Source organism: Crocodylus siamensis, chromosome 6, assembly GCF_052110815.1.
Source record: "Crocodylus siamensis isolate JL-2025a chromosome 6, ASM5211081v1, whole genome shotgun sequence".
In the NCBI taxonomy this organism is placed as follows: Eukaryota; Metazoa; Chordata; order Crocodylia; family Crocodylidae; genus Crocodylus; species Crocodylus siamensis.
The window spans coordinates 15,992,602-16,008,057 of record NC_143400.1 but is presented as its reverse complement, the minus strand read 5'-3'; the positions used below and the strand labels follow the sequence as shown (position 1 = coordinate 16,008,057).

At 44.8% G+C, this 15,456-nt stretch overlaps 1 protein-coding gene across 11 annotated transcripts in view; it reads left to right on the top strand.

Moving 5' to 3' along the window:
* The window catches only part of PIP5K1A (phosphatidylinositol-4-phosphate 5-kinase type 1 alpha), a 35,699-nt gene that overhangs the window by 8,616 nt on the left and 11,627 nt on the right, over positions 1 to 15,456 (top strand). For 10 of the 11 annotated variants that reach the window (XM_090056361.1, XM_090056360.1, XM_090056362.1 and 7 more), the window contains 9 exons: positions 4,436 to 4,470; positions 6,115 to 6,204; positions 9,249 to 9,379; positions 9,875 to 9,992; positions 11,172 to 11,324; positions 12,598 to 12,897; positions 13,643 to 13,848; positions 14,239 to 14,322; positions 15,048 to 15,096. In XM_090056361.1, coding sequence (XP_089912487.1) covers positions 4,436 to 4,470; positions 6,115 to 6,204; positions 9,249 to 9,379; positions 9,875 to 9,992; positions 11,172 to 11,324; positions 12,598 to 12,897; positions 13,643 to 13,848; positions 14,239 to 14,322; positions 15,048 to 15,096 — 1,166 coding nt within the window. Of the gene's footprint in view, positions 1 to 25; positions 3,504 to 4,435; positions 4,471 to 6,114; positions 6,205 to 9,248; positions 9,380 to 9,874; positions 9,993 to 11,171; positions 11,325 to 12,597; positions 12,898 to 13,642; positions 13,849 to 14,238; positions 14,323 to 15,047; positions 15,097 to 15,456 lie in introns of those variants that run through there. The other variant, XM_090056363.1, reaches the window with a different exon arrangement.

Genomic DNA, 15,456 nt, shown 5'->3' with positions numbered 1-15,456 from the left:
TGCATCTATGCGCTTAAAAAGCATGAGTTTTCTACCCCTCCAATAACTAGCAGCAAACAGCCATTTTACATAGTGGTCTTGGCTTTTAAAAAGAGTGGTACAGAAACAAACTTCTTAAATGCTTCTGCTTTCAATGAAAGTTGCTGTTTTATTTTAATAGCTTTCTTAAAGTGCACCTTGTGTGAGCATCTCTTGTCATCTAAACAGCTGTATGCGCTCCTGGATTATTCTAGGTGTGCTCCATGACTGCTTTTGTTCCTGCCTGCTTTGCATAATTTAAGAAAGAAAACATTTTGGCTATCTTCTGTGTGCAGAAATGTCTTTGGACATTGAGATTCATGCTAATGGATTGATCTTGGATCCTCCATGAAGTCTGGGGAAAGGTTCAGGTATTAGGTTGGCACTAGGAGAGGAAATGGGGATGCAGCTCCTTTCCTGAACAGCTTCAGTGCGTGCTTATTTGACGTGGCCCTGGTGTGTGGCTTGTAAGATGCTCAGACACTGAATGACCACAATTCTTGATGTGTTTGTGGGTTTATAAATGTTTTCACTTCTTTATTTTTATCCATAATAAGAGGTACAACTAAAAATCTTGTCTGAACAGTTCTGGTAAAAATGGTCCAGTGCAGCTGTATGTGGGATAAGCTGAAGTAGCACACTGATCTGCTAGACAGAAGTTTGGTGAGAACACGCACCTTGGAAATTGAGGTCATGCAGGGAAATTTTTTTAATTGACCCTTTTTCCTTCCCCTCTTCCCTTCCTTTGTCCCCCCCCCCCCCCAATTTAGCATTCACTTGGGTAGTTATATGCAGGACTCTGTGTGTAATAAGTAGTTAGATATATCTAACTACATGCACACATACAGGGCAGCTACAAATAGTATTCTTTTCAGTCAGCATGGGCTGCAGGAAGGTGGCCAACTTCTATTTGCTTAGCCTGATTCAGTTTCCAGTAAACAGCTCTCTGGAATAATCTGAGATTCTCCTTCAGGTTTTGGCCTGAAGGAAAAAGAAAGAAAAAATAAAGTTCCAGCAAATCTGTCCTTACGTCTTTGAATTCCTATCATTTATCTTTTTCCTCTGTGTTCCCAAAAGAGACCAGTCAGAAAGTTAACTGCTTAGATGTTCTTAAAATCAGAATAAAGCTCTATAGCTAGTTTTAATTTGGGAAATGAAGTTGCATATTTCCAATCGATCCCCATCCCTCCCATTCCAAAAACAGCCATGAATTTAAACGGAGTCTGCATCTTTCCAGAATGTGAACTGACTGACTGGTTTGATGAAATTTTTAATTTTGTAGCAGTATGGCCTCTGAGTGATAATATCAGACCCCTTCACTTCGAGTGCTGTCAAAGAGCTGCGCCCTTCAAAAAAGGAGAGAACTTGCATTTTGCTCTAATGTTTTCCATTCAGGCTTGCTGTGAGGCCTCTCTAGCCTGAGCTATTAAGGCTGTGTACAACTAAGAATGCTTCTGAGTTTGCTCTTCCCACCGTTATTGGAGTAGCCTGCAAATGTCTGTCTATACGTCCCTTCTGTTCCCTTCCAGAGGGGATTAGCCCTCTGTTGTACTGCAAATTCACTTTTGGGTTTGAGTGCAAGTATTTTTCTTGTAGATGAACAGAAACATCCCATTTCCCAATCTGCAGATATTGCAAATTTGTCTGGAGACTAGGAAAAGGGAGGGGGTGCTGCTTCCTGTCTGGTCCGTAGGGCGTTTAGCAAGTGCTGCTCTTTGTTACAGCATACAGTAACTTTCCTGTGTTGACTAATCTTTTCTTGTAAGTGGTGACACTTGATTCGGAGACCATCTGTATCTGATTTCCAAACAGGCCCTGGAGAAGTTACAGCCTTCCCTAGGATGGAGTGATGGGAGACAGTATTTCACAGCAGCAGGATGGGAATTGGGACTGTTTGGCTTCTAATCTCAGCCCTGTCACTTGTTTGCTGTTTGACTTCAGGCAAATCATTGTACATTACTTGAGACCTCTGTAAAATGATAAGACCTAGCTTTGTGCCACAAGAGGCCAAATGAATATGAAGCACTCCTGAAGTCTCAGTAGAAAGGAGCCACACAAGTGAAAAATTGGATTATTTTGTGCGTAATGTTTCTGGAAGGTGATTAAGGCAGTAAGAAAGTGCTTCATTCAATGGTCCTTTGAATAAATAGCTTCATTTAAATCCCCCAGAATGAAATTTTGAACGGACGGTTAAATATTAATGCAGCTAATTGCAAAGTAAAGTGCTGGCTGTGCAGCTCCTTCGATATTGCTTAAATTGTGTGGCTTTTAAAGATGGTCTGATTTGCATAAGTATGGATTCCTCACTTTAAAAGGAGAAAGGCTTAATTGTTGTTGAACAGGTGCAGCGCTGGGAGGACTGAGAAGCTTCTTCCACCACCAAACCCCAAACGGAGCTCGCCAGCTTGGAAAGGCCTCGTGGCAAAGCCGTCACCTTTGTTGGAAGGTGACATTGGAGTGTTGTGAATCTCTCTTCAAAACAGCCTCCCAGAACTGAGTTATAGCTGTGCAGGACCCAACTAGATCCTACGGAAGCCTGCTTTCCGTTGGTTATCTTAGAGGATACCTGAGCCATTTCTGGGTAAACTGGGGAGGGGAGTAGCAGATAGGGCAGGGAGCAGATTGGTCAGAGTAAGAGAATCAGAATGGCATTTGGGGAAGGTGCAGGGTTAATTTATGGCACACCTACCAAAAAAGTGGGCCTCCACTGGTCATCTGATTGCTTTTGAAATCCTTTCTGATGTCTCCTGCCAGTGCTTCCAGCTTGTAGGGAAGGACAGGAGCTGTTAAATGGGACTGCTAGTTGGGTTCCCCAGCTGTGAAAGTCAGGAGTCTGGATTGAGCAGTGGTCGAAGCTTGAAGGCATCGCTTGTTTGAATCCATAGCCCACATCACGTGCAGAATGGCCTAACCTGTTGGCCCAGCTCCCTTTTGCTCTGCCTGGTGCGAGTCATCCCCTGCAAAGAGAGTGATGTGGTCATTACTCATCTCTTGTAACAAGCACAGAATGTGCTGGGGGGGTGAGGATCTTGAATGCGAGACCCTTTAAACATGAAAATCGGAGCTTGTCATGACACTTTTCTTTGCTTGGAAGAGGAGAGAGGGAGGGGGTGGAAAGCTAGTCATTCTACACTCCCGCTTTCTTTAACAAAAAGTGTTTGGCACAGATTTTTTTGCTCAGTTACATATGTCTTGAAATGGGAGCTTTGATCATTTGATAAATGCATCCCAAGGCTGGTTGGGTTTGACTGTTAAGTGCCTCTGTATACCCAATGTTGACTGGCATGTCCTTATCAAACACTCAGATTGCAGCATTGCAGCGAGGGTCCTGGCACATTCTGGGGCCGGAGCTCAGCAGAGGGGGCTGGGTCTTCCCTCCTGTTTGGATTCAGAAGTGCTGTTTGGATTCAGAAGTGCTGTAAGAATTTGAACGTGGCCACACAAGTCTGATGAAACAGTTCTTTGAACCATGGCACCTTCTCAGGGTTTGTTTCCCTTTACCCTCATGTGGAATGACAGGAACTCTGAGCTTGGGAAATGAGCTTCATGAGATTGCATTCACCTTAGGAATGTGTTGGTGCCTTGGAAATGCAAGGTTTCCAGGCCAGATATGGAGAACATGGCACTGTCTTTATGTAACCAGCGAGTGGGGCAGCAGTCCTGTCCTCTGATGTCTGGACCCCTTGAGAGCCTTGCTGCTGATCTTTTGGGTGGTTTAGTGGCCTAGAAAAACCTCTGCTACAACCAAGGATCACATCATTGGTTTCTGTCCCCACAGCCAAGAAAAAAGGTTGGAATACATGTTTTAGAAGATGGCAAAGGCAGTCCATCACTTCACCTTCATTTAGGCCCAAAACAGTCTGCAGATATTTATGCTAAGACTCAGGTTGAAAAATTTAAAAAATAAAATAAAGTAACCACATCAATCTGTAGCATCACAAAACTTGAGTGATAAGTACTGGGTCTCACCTCCTCCTCATGCTGTGAGTATTTTTAAATTAAAAATACTAGATCCCAGTTAAGCCTTGATGTAACTCTGCTGAAGTCAATAAAATTGCAGCAACTTACACCTATGTGTGAATTTGGTCCCAGGCGCTTGTACAGAGCCAAAGAATTCTGGGAATCCAGTTGAGCTGGGGAGATCGGACTGTAGCAAATAGCTGAGCTGTAGCATATACACAAGGCTCAGTGTGGAGGGTTGAGTGGTAAGTGAAATAACATTTCCTTGTGGCTTGAAAATAATTTCCCTTCTTCTGTAAGAGGAGAAGTTGGGAAGGAATCAAGCATGAGTCAGTGCTTTTTTAGATGCATTAAAACATTCAAGCCATGGCACAATGTCAGGCTTTTTGCTGCACTATCTAATAACTGCCAGCTGTTCCTTTGTTAAATGTTGCTGTCCTTCTTTGTATTTTGACAGGTTCAGGTACCTTCAAAAAATCACTCACCTCCGAGGTAAGTTACTGCTCAAGAAATTGATGTGCTTAGTTCCTTGGTATAATGGGGAACACTCTGAAACCAGATGTTTTTAGCTCTGGCCATGGCTTAAGAAGGAATGACAAAGCAGGGGCAAACAGCTGAACAAGCAAATGCAAGGCTTCAGCGAGCTGGGCACGTTCCTTTGTGAAATTAGGTCACTCTTCCTTGTGAAGAGTATTGTCCATTGCTATAGCTTAATTGCCCTGGCATTTAAAGCAATAAAGTCTCTTTTTCTGCCAATCGCTAGATAAATGTCATGCTGTAATGTAGAAGCCTGGTTCATTTTGACTAGCAAGGCAGGGAGGCCAAGCAGACAAGACGATGAACTGGGCAAGCTCTTGAGGGATCACAGAGCAGTGGGAATGAAATGCAACTGAAACTGGGCTCAGAAACCAGGGTGGACTTGTGCTGCCTTCCTACCTCCTTTCCTTGGGACATTTGAAGCAGGGGGAGAGCTGTTAAAGGAAGGTGCAAAGCAACTTCAGTTGGTGTGAGGCACTTGGAGACCCGTGGGCTGGTAATTAATTTTCTAAGCAAAGGCTTAAAGGTTGTTTCTTGAATGGGAACCCAAAATCTTCCTTCAGCTTTCATTAAGTGCATTTAGATGCCAAATCTGCACCACGCGGGTGGTTTGTGAAAGTCTAGCATCCCTGTAAACTACTTTAAACATTGCTGTGCTATTTTGAAGACTACACTGAACCCCAAAATGCAGATAGCAGCCCTCTTGATCTTCAGATGGAAAGACACCACTGAGCTATAGGCCCCAGCCTGTGATGCTCTTCCTTGAGGTCAGGCAGCTACTGGTGTTGCCAATGGAAGTGTAGTTAATCTAGGCACATTTTATGTCCTTAAAAATAGGAGTGGCAAAGAGTTATGCCTTGTAATCCTCAATAGTTCTGCCCTGTGCTTCTGGGTGAACACAAACATCAGAGGGTGTGTGTAGATGAACAAGGGCCATAAATTGAAGTGGTGGATTTTTAAAAACACCGCTTCAGTTTCTGCGCAAAGTAAATCCCCATGTCATGCACAGACCCATGCACCTACCTGCCTCTCCGGTGACAGGCAAGTGAGGGTGAGCTGCCAGTGGGTGGAGCGGTCCCTGGGAGAGGGGGAGGGGCGGGCTGGTGCTTCCCTCTGTCACAACAGTGGCACCCCCCCTCTTCCTAGGTGGCACCTGCCTGCAGGCACCCAGCTCAGGCAGTCACAGGGGACACCACAGCCATGGAAGGAAGCACCGGACCCGTGCGCAGCTCAGGCAGACAGGCAGGCTCCACTGCCAGGCAGGCAGGCTCTGGGCTGCTGCCAGGCTGCCTGCACAGGCTTCCTGCAGAGCCCCTGAGCTCTGCAGAGCCTGATGCTTCACTCTGCAGCTGTAGGGCGGTAAACTGAAACTTCTCAGAGGAGTTTGTTTGCTGTGCCCCGAGTCAAATTTGCTACAGCAGCTGGAATTACTGCACAATACGCTGCTGACGTGTGCAAACACCAACAGCATTAAAGCGGTGCAAAAGCATTAAACTTGCTTTAAAGTGTCATGCACACATGCCCCTTCTTTCGTCTACACATAGCCTGGGATATCAATTTTTTTTAAGACCTCTTGATTCTTGTCTACCCTGATTCTAGATGCCTGGTTCTTCTGGGCAGCCTGGCTTGCATACGATAAAGAAAGGTCATCGTGGAGTAGACTCAACGGGTGAGACAACATATAAAAAGGTAAGTGCCTCATGCATAATTCATCTCCTTGTTTTGACTCAGGGGGCCTGAGTCACTGTTCTGCATAAAAGATTGGGGAACTAGCGTGGCACAACCAATACAAAATATCTCAGACAGAGCAAAAACTGGCAGATTGAAAAGGTGAAGGGACTGAATGTTGCAAGTAGATTTTCTGCCCTTGCCTTGTAAAGATGGAATTATTTTTTTTTTTAAGGCATAAACCCGTTCACAACCCTTTCAAGGATATTTCTGGTTTACTGTGTGTTCTCTGGACACAATGGCAGCTACAGAATGGTTTGTTTTTTTTCTTCTGGAATTTGCTTTACAACAGGCAAATTGTGTGGTTTTTTTAACAATATAGGGATTCTTGGGCACTCCTTCTAATTTAGTTGGACTTTATCAGCTAGTGCCAATCTGCTTTGTAACGAGATTGGTTTCCGTGTGTCCAGATTACATGGATAATGGCCTGATACAGGTTTTTCATTGGCCTTTGTTAAGGGGAAGTTTCTGGTGTGAAATCTCTAATCAAGCTGCACCTTTAATTTTGGGTTTGTGGAAAGAGTTTTGTTGCTTCTAGAGATCACCCGGAGAGCAGAGGGGAAATTATGCTCAGTCTAGTCCTCCTAATTTACAGCCCTCTAAGAAGGCTGTGTTCAGGCTTTGGATTCTCGGTTCTGATACCCAGTATCCCAGCATGCTTGTGAAGGAGGTGGAGGCAGCAGTGCTGCCTGAGAGGACATAGGAGCTTGAGTAAAGATGAGATCCTTGAATATGCTTGTTAGACACCAGGAATAGTACAAGTGGGACCCCTCATAGAATTCCTGAAATTGGGGGTGTTTTGATAAGTTTCTCTGATTTGCTTGGTTGATTTAACTTCTCTATGCCCTTGTTGAAACAAGTTGCAAAATGGACAGCTGATATCTAATGTAGATGCTCTTCGAAAACATGCTGTCCCTATGGCTCTCTGCATTCAAAGATAACACCAGCATGCCATCACTGCATTCAGCGATTCTGTGTCATTAAGCTAAAACTCCCTTTCTGGCGTAAGCAGAAGTGTGTGCGAGGAGCTTGGATGGTTTTAAGCAGTATTTTGTCCTCTAAAGCAAGGGGTTCCAAAGAACTTGACTCCCAGTATCTGAAAGATTTAGCCCACACAAAGAAAGCAGCCAGGTGCATGGTCTAGTTTAGAGCAGTGATTATTTATTTATTTTTTTTCCCTTTCTTTTTTTCAACCAAGGCACTGGGGTGCCATGAGATCCTTTTAATGCTGCCGCACAACATAAGCCTAGCGAGGTGTGTGGACACCTACACAATTCACAAGATAAACCCGGAGATTTTCAGTAGGAATCCAATGTGTCACCACCACTGTCCTGCCGTGGGCTTGCTGAATTCTTTGCAACAGAAGAGCCTCTCCAGTGTTTTTCCATAGTAAAAAAAGGAGTGAGCACTAAAAGCTGGTGTTATCCAAAGGAGTGCCTTGGGTCTAATGAGGTTGCGAACCACTGGGTGTATAATTGTGATGTGTGTGTATTTGGTTTTGTTTCATTTGAAGAGGGTGTTCAGATAGACGCATGTTTTTGGTTTGAATTGAAAGCTGAGCCCAGCAGGGGAATTTCTTGCACAAAGTACCTTGCTATTCAGTGCCCAGGTGCCCCGTCCCCTTGTAAGATGTACGGTACCCTTTGGCACATTACTGAGGACTGACCCAATATAGGCTGAGGAAAAACATCACCTCCCGAGTCATTACTGAGGACTCTGTTTTGGGTTCAGCAGCTCTGTGTGTAAGCTGAAAAAAATGTCTGCGTGCTACACTTCACCATACCCAAATCCAACATGCACTTGTTCAGCCACCTCGGGAGTCTGCTAAAAAGCTGCTTTTACTGTAGGGAATCCAGATGGACCAGGTCACTCCAGTAGCTGTAAAACAGACCTTATCTGCATCATCCTGAAAAACTTATGACTGCCTGGCACAAACTGGATCTCTGGCTTAAGATGAAGGGTGTGTCTTGTAGGCAGGAGTCCTGTTTGTGAACAGCAGTCAAAGGTTTTCAGTCATGCATTGTTCTTGGACAACTTCTGCAAAGGACACAACAGCTGAACTCATGCCCTTGCTGCTCTTAATAGAACCAACATCTAGTAGAGATACCAGGATAAAAGCCCAGAATTGAAACCTACGTGCTATCCTGTGGAGATAGCTTGCAATACAAACTAGTCTCATGGTGGTGCTGGCTTGTGGAAGGCAAGTCTGTGCCTAGGCCTGTGTGGGTTGTACTCAGAGACTTAGGTGATGTGAAGGCAGCTTGCTTGCCTGCTGAAGGCAAGAAAGAACTTGATGCTTTGAGAGCCAGCCCTTCCATTGTTGGAAGAACTAGAAATGAACTCCCTGGGGTGAGGAAGGTAAACTCCAGTCCTCACAAATCCAAGCAAATAGTGGCAACAATGTAAGTCCTCCATAGTAGCTATATTGCAGGGAATTGCTAAAACTTTGAGTGGGATATCATGGCATCTCCATCCTTAATGTATGTCACAAACCAGTCTGCAAAAAGTGGGGCAGGGTGGCACCTTAGCGACTAACTGGTTCAGAGAGGCATAAGCTTTTATAAACTTGTTTCCTATGAAAGGTCATGACCCAGTTAGTCTCTAAGGTGCCACCCCGCCCTACCTTCTCCCTGACTTCAGACTGCTGCAACTAGCTGCCTCTGCAAACAAGTCTCCTTGTCTCTACATGTCTAAGTGCCAGGTCTTCCATCCATCACATTAGTTTGGCAGCAGGATTTATACCCTAGAGGTTGGACCGTGTAGTGTGATGGTGCTGCCACAGCTATCAGTGGCCTTCCCTCAGAGCAGACAGCCAGTCAGCTTAGCTGGAGGGAAAGGAAACAAGGACTGAAGTATAAGATCTCATCCTCAGTGCTTTCTGTAAAGACCCTTATTTTAGAACTGGGGCTTGGTTTTTATGCTTGATAACCGCCATTCATTTAACCCTTTTCCTTTCACTTGGACTCCAGCAGATGTTTGACTCGCTGTTCTCTCCTGTCCTCCAGACTACATCTTCTGCCTTGAAAGGTGCCATCCAGCTGGGCATCACACACACAGTTGGAAGCTTGAGCACCAAACCAGAGAGAGATGTTCTCATGCAAGATTTTTATGTAGTAGAAAGTATTTTCTTCCCAGGGTAAGGGCTTTTTCTTATTTGTGACACTCCCCCATAGGAGGAGGCAATCTGTGAGTTATGGGTTTGTGCTGTTACCTACAGGTTAGGGCTTCTGAGAAAAGAAAGCAACACTAGTCCCAGACAGGCCACCCTAGGCATGTACTGAGGCTTGCCAAGCCCATCACAGCCGTAGCAGCTTGTCCTGCATTTGTTGACATGGCACCTACACAACAGTGTTCTCAGGCCCTAATTTTAGGAGTTATTCGACCTTTCCATTACAGCAGGCATTCCACAATGGTTGCCCTAACACTATGTCTGGCAGAAAAATAACTGAAGCTGAGGCAGGCAGGGGGTTAAGGCAAGGGAATTTGAGGCATTCAGCTTGTTTTGTCCGTCAGCCATGTATCGTGGGGCTTTGGGTACTGGCAGAAAATTTCCTTTCTGTTGACTTGCCTCTATATTAAAAGCGTCTCAAAAATGTCTTTTCTTTCCCTCCCCCACTCCACTCCCAATCAGCGAAGGAAGTAACCTAACCCCAGCTCATCACTACAATGACTTCCGTTTTAAAACCTACGCTCCGGTGGCATTCCGCTATTTCCGCGAGCTTTTTGGAATACGGCCGGACGACTATCTGGTAAGTCACTGGGAGCCAGTTTTTATTTTTAACTTACTCCCTGGTTAAATTTTTTTCCCCCCTGTTCTCCAGCACTGGGGATGCTGTTCCTCCCCATTTCAAACATAGCTAGCACAGTGGATGATGTCCCTTCCCCTGCCTTTCCAGGGTTTTCCTTCATTTAGTAAAACTTTCTAACAGTGAGTCTTTGGGTAGGCTTGCTACTGCAGCCATGACCCATAGCTCACCCTTGCTAAATGGACAGATTAATATTTGCCTCTTTATGTGTCAGATCAGCATCAGCCTAGCACAGCCCCACGCAGGGTCCCATAATCTTTCCTTTCCTTTCTTATAATGTGTGTCTTCATGCCAGATAGTCTTTGCTTGGACTGACTGCAGACTTCCTGGTAAGTAGTGCTGAATGTGAATGGTCAGTCATCCCTGTAGGTTGAAATGCAGCCCCTGGAATTCCACTGCACCCACAACTCTGATCTGTTAATGTAGAGATCAAAATGCAGTTTCCTACACCAGCCCACGTGGTACCTGCAACCACAATGCCATATATTAGGCAAGAGCAACTGTAGTCTGCTCTGTTCTGCACGCACTTGGTGTGGGCCTTGGATAGCAACAAATTCCCAAGAGACCTTGTGGTCAGCCAGGCTTCATTGCTTCAGGCTTTGCTGAAGTTCATCCATGATCACTAAACCAGCAGCTTCAGAAAAGAACCTCCAACCTCAACCTCCTACAGTTGGTAGCTGCACTAACCATAAGAAGCAACAAAGCTGCCAGCACCACACCTGCCTCTTATCTCCCCAAGTAAGATGTGTTTTAGTACTACGCTGGTGACTGGTGTAAGAAGGCCCCAACATGGCAAGATGTGGACTACAGGGAGACCATCATGGCTGGGTTCCCTGCCTACCCTATGACTTGCTATACAGGATCTCACACCCTTCTTGTTAAACCATCTCTACTTATCAGCTAGCATATATATTAGTAACCAGTCAGTGTGGTGACTTGAATATTTATCTGTGTATAATCTGTTCTGCACTTACAGTAATGCCTTTTGCAAAAGTGTACGTGCTTATGAGTAATGACTCTATATACAGACAACAGTGGGGAAGTCAGAGCTTGGATAAAGGGACCCCTACTTTTATTTACTCAGTCATGACTATGCTTTCCTCTTTCATCCATCTATCTCAGTACTCACTCTGCAACGAGCCACTCATTGAGCTCTTCAACTCTGGGGCCAGTGGTTCCATCTTCTACGTGTCTAGCGATGATGAGTTCATCATTAAAACAGTTCAGCACAAAGAGGCAGAGTTCTTGCAAAAGCTGTTGCCGGGATACTATATGGTAAGTCACTCAGGTGAGGTGTCTGTATTGGATGAAGCAATGATTATCCAGAGGTGTAATTTGAGTGCTGTGTTTTGTTCTGATAGTCTCAGGAGTACAATCAGAGGTGCTGGGCACTCATAGCTCCCAAACACCACAAACTATGCTTTATCAGCATACTGGCCTTAGGGTTGGCTGGCTTCATTTCACCTTGGCTGCCTCATACTGGTACAGATTTCTGTAGGAATATTAAAAGCATCAGAGCTCTTGGATTTGATTTGCCTTCAGAACTGCTAATTGGTTTTTGAAGAGTGCTGCCTTCCCTCAAAGGGACTGGGTGGTAGATTCCTCACGACTGAATAGAGGAAAGTGCACCTGTTCAGCACCCCCTTAAATCAGTAGTCATTCAAGAAATTCACATCTATACATACAGAGACTCCTTCTGTATTTTCTTTTTCTTCCTCCCACTCCCCCCTCCAGTCTCCTCCCCCATCTGACCTGTCTTCACTCCATCAGTGTTGTTGATCAGATGCTCCATTTAAACTGAATGTGCCAATGTTTCGAGGCTTCTAGGTTTCTAAATAAAGGAACTAGAAAATACCATCCTAAATAAAAAGGCGGGCCCTGCCCATTCTGGAACAGAATAAAACACTGCCCAGCCACCAACCCCAGCACACAATACATGTGTAATCCCACTATAGATGGACAGGCATCTGGAACCAGACAGTCTCTTGGAGCTTTAACAACTGTCTTTCTGAATGGAAATTTGGCCATGATAATGAGGTTCATGTCCCTGGCTCATAAGTGCCATCAGTTTCTTAATGTCTGCACTGATCCACACTTCTGCTGGTATCAGCATTTTGCCTGGAATACTGGTTCTCTACAGCTCCTCCTTTGGAGTCTTGTCAGTCACACCAATGCCAGTATCTGCAGCCATCGGGGCTTAAAACTGCCCCATCCCTAACCTGCTCAGCAGATAAGGTCCTAGCTTGAGGAGGGAATGTAACTTAAACCTACTTTTGCCCTGAAGGTTCCTGCAGAGTGGGTTCTAGTAGGTAATTGTGTGGGTGGTGAAGGAGCACATTCCTTCTGCATGTGAAACATCCCAGTTTGCAAAGCAAACCTGAACTACTCTCAACATTGTCCATCTGTTTCCTGCGTTGTCCAGCCCTTGTTTTTTTGCTTGGATCCCTGAAAGCCCTGTTCCGTTGGGTTTGCCAATAAGGAGAGGCTAGGAAGGCAGCCTGATTTGTAATCTGTGATGTGCAGAATGTCTTTTATCTTTGTGGTTTAGAACTTGAATCAGAACCCTCGGACGCTGCTGCCAAAGTTCTATGGTTTGTACTGTGTGCAAGCTGGGGGCAAGAACATCCGCATCGTCGTGATGAACAACCTGCTGCCCCGCTCTGTGAAAATGCATCTGAAATATGACTTGAAAGGTTCCACTTACAAACGCAGAGCCTCCCAGAAGGAGCGGGAGAAGGTTTTTCCTACCTACAAAGACCTAGATTTCATGCAGGACATCCCAGATAGCCTGTTTTTAGACTCTGACATGTACAATGCCTTGTGCAAAACACTACAGAGAGATTGTTTGGTGAGTGACTGGTGAGGCGAACTATTTTTAAAACTGGTTTACCCACTTCCCCTGCTGATGTAATAATTTGAAATGGTGTGTACACACTCCTTTTGAAATAGTGCATACATACAGATTCTGTCCTGGCTCTTTGGCCCATCATAATGTCATCTGTTTTTTTCCCCTTGGTGTTTCTCTTGTCCAGATAACTTGCATGATGCATTTAAGTTGAAAATATGTCTCTTCCCCAGAAAGGCATAGCCCAGATGTCTGCTTCTTCCCCTTCTAAATTCTGGCGTCCCAGTGTGACCAAGTGCAGACCTGGAGAGCTTCACTGTCACAGTCCATTCGGTCTTTGGTGCACGCATCACTATTTCAAACTAGGGACCTAATTCTCAGATAGTTCCATCCTGAGTTAAGCTCAAAATTGTAACCTAGAAGGATAAGTTAGCTGTCTCAGCTCTCACTGGCTAGTTTGACTTTTTTCCCACAATGCGTTATGGTAGAAATCTAATTTTATTCTCTCAAGAGTTGTTCTGTGGCCAGTGGGTAGGATGTCAGGCCCAATATGTTGTGTAACCTCGCCTAAATTCCTTCCTTTCCATACCTCAGTCCTCTGTGGAAATATATACTTTCCCTTATATAATTGCAAGCCAAGTATTAGATGCCATCCCCTCGGTGCAATCAAACCCCTGATAACACTATTACTGTGTTACATTTTGCAAAGCAAGCTGGTCATTAAATACCTCTCACTGTTTCTGTGCAGGTTCTCCAGAGTTTTAAAATCATGGATTACAGTTTGCTTGTGGCGATCCACAACATGGATCAGGCACAAAAAGAGCACGCCATAGCTGATGGGACTTCCCAGGCAGATACGCGGAGGCCAGCAGCCCAGAAGGCCCTCTACTCTACAGCCATGGAGTCTATCCAAGGAGAGGCCCGGCGAGGCGGTACCATAGAGACTGACGATCAGTATGTCTGCATTGGTTTACATTCACATTAAACAGTGGGGCAGAACCCAAGGGAGATGGATTTATGGCCAGGTTTTGGTTGAGTTTGAGGGAGTCTCAGACTCCTCTGTAGTGGATAGCTATACATTAAACATCCAACACTTCCATGCACCAAAATGGATGAGCTCCCGCAATTTTGGGTTAAATAAAGAGCTGAAAAGAGAGGGCAAAATAGTAATTCAGTAATTTCTTAGCCCAGCTGTAGCTGCTCTCTGTGTTGATGCTCGTTACATCGCTAATTCCCTTAATGTTCAGCCCACATGAGGCAGAGTCGTATTAAGATGGCAGTGAGTGAAAAGACCTTGATCTAAGTCATGCTCCCACATTTTGTGCTTCTTGTGTTTCTTTCTAGAATGGGAGGCATTCCAGCCCGCAATGCAAAGGGGGAGAGGCTGCTTCTATATATCGGAATCATTGACGTGTTGCAGTCCTACAGGTAATCGATATTAAACAACTACCAGCATTTTATGTGAGGATAAAGGAAATTTCCAATAACAAAATTGGCTTTTTTTTTTAAATTTATTTTTGTCTCTGTCTCTATTTGCAATGGTTTAAATTGCTTCCTGAAGGCAAGAAAGTGGTACTGCTCTCATTCTCCCCCCGCCCCCCCCACTGGTTGAGAGCCTAGCCTCCTTTCCTGGATCTTGCATCCTTCATTTATCCAGTATCAGAGTATAGGCTTACTCTCAGAAAAAAACAGTTCCTTAAGACTTAGTTATTATAGAGAGGGAGCGTGCAGGAAGTGGCTGAGAAAAATAGGTGTTTGCCTAAAATGGATGTAACTCTCTTCTGCCTGACATAAATAACTATGGGGCTCTTCTCTAGATGTGTGGCATTTGTCAGGACAGCACTTCAAGGGCATTTTAGCACACTTGAATAAAAAAGAGAATTGTCTAAGAACAAATGTCAAAAGTCCCCATTAAAAATCAACAAATTGCAGAGTTGATCACTGTTTCGTGCTCGTGAATACCTCTCCTTGGAAGAGGGGGGGAAAAGCTGCTGTTGAACATGTTTGTTTGAAGCCAAAAAATTGACTGATCGTCGGTTTCAGTTCAGTGTTAGAAGTCAGACTTTAGCACTTTGACCTAATATAAGAACACTGATAGCGAAGCATGAATGTGGAAAAACTTACCTCTTCACTCCTCAAAATTTCCTTTTCAGATTCATTAAGAAATTGGAACACTCTTGGAAAGCGCTGGTACATGATGGGGTAGGTTGCTCAAATGTTGTTGTTAAATTAGCTGGTAGTAGTCTAAACTGCATTCTCCTGTGTTCAGTCGCATATGTGGTTTTGTGTTTAGAGGCCTGGATTTTAAAGTGCTAGGTTTCCTCTCATATAAGACCCGCCCCCCGAATAATATCTGCATCTTGTTTTTGTTTATAAGTTTGGGGGGTTTTTTTGTTTAAGTTAATAAGTATAACCATCTCTGTACTGCTGTTGGAGTGTTGTAGCCAGCAGGGGCAGGTACACATGCACTCCCTGAGCATGGCGGTGCACCCCCTACAAAAATGCTGCTGGCAGCCCCTTGGTCACAGCTCACCCCTCCACCCACCAACAGTGCTGGTGGCA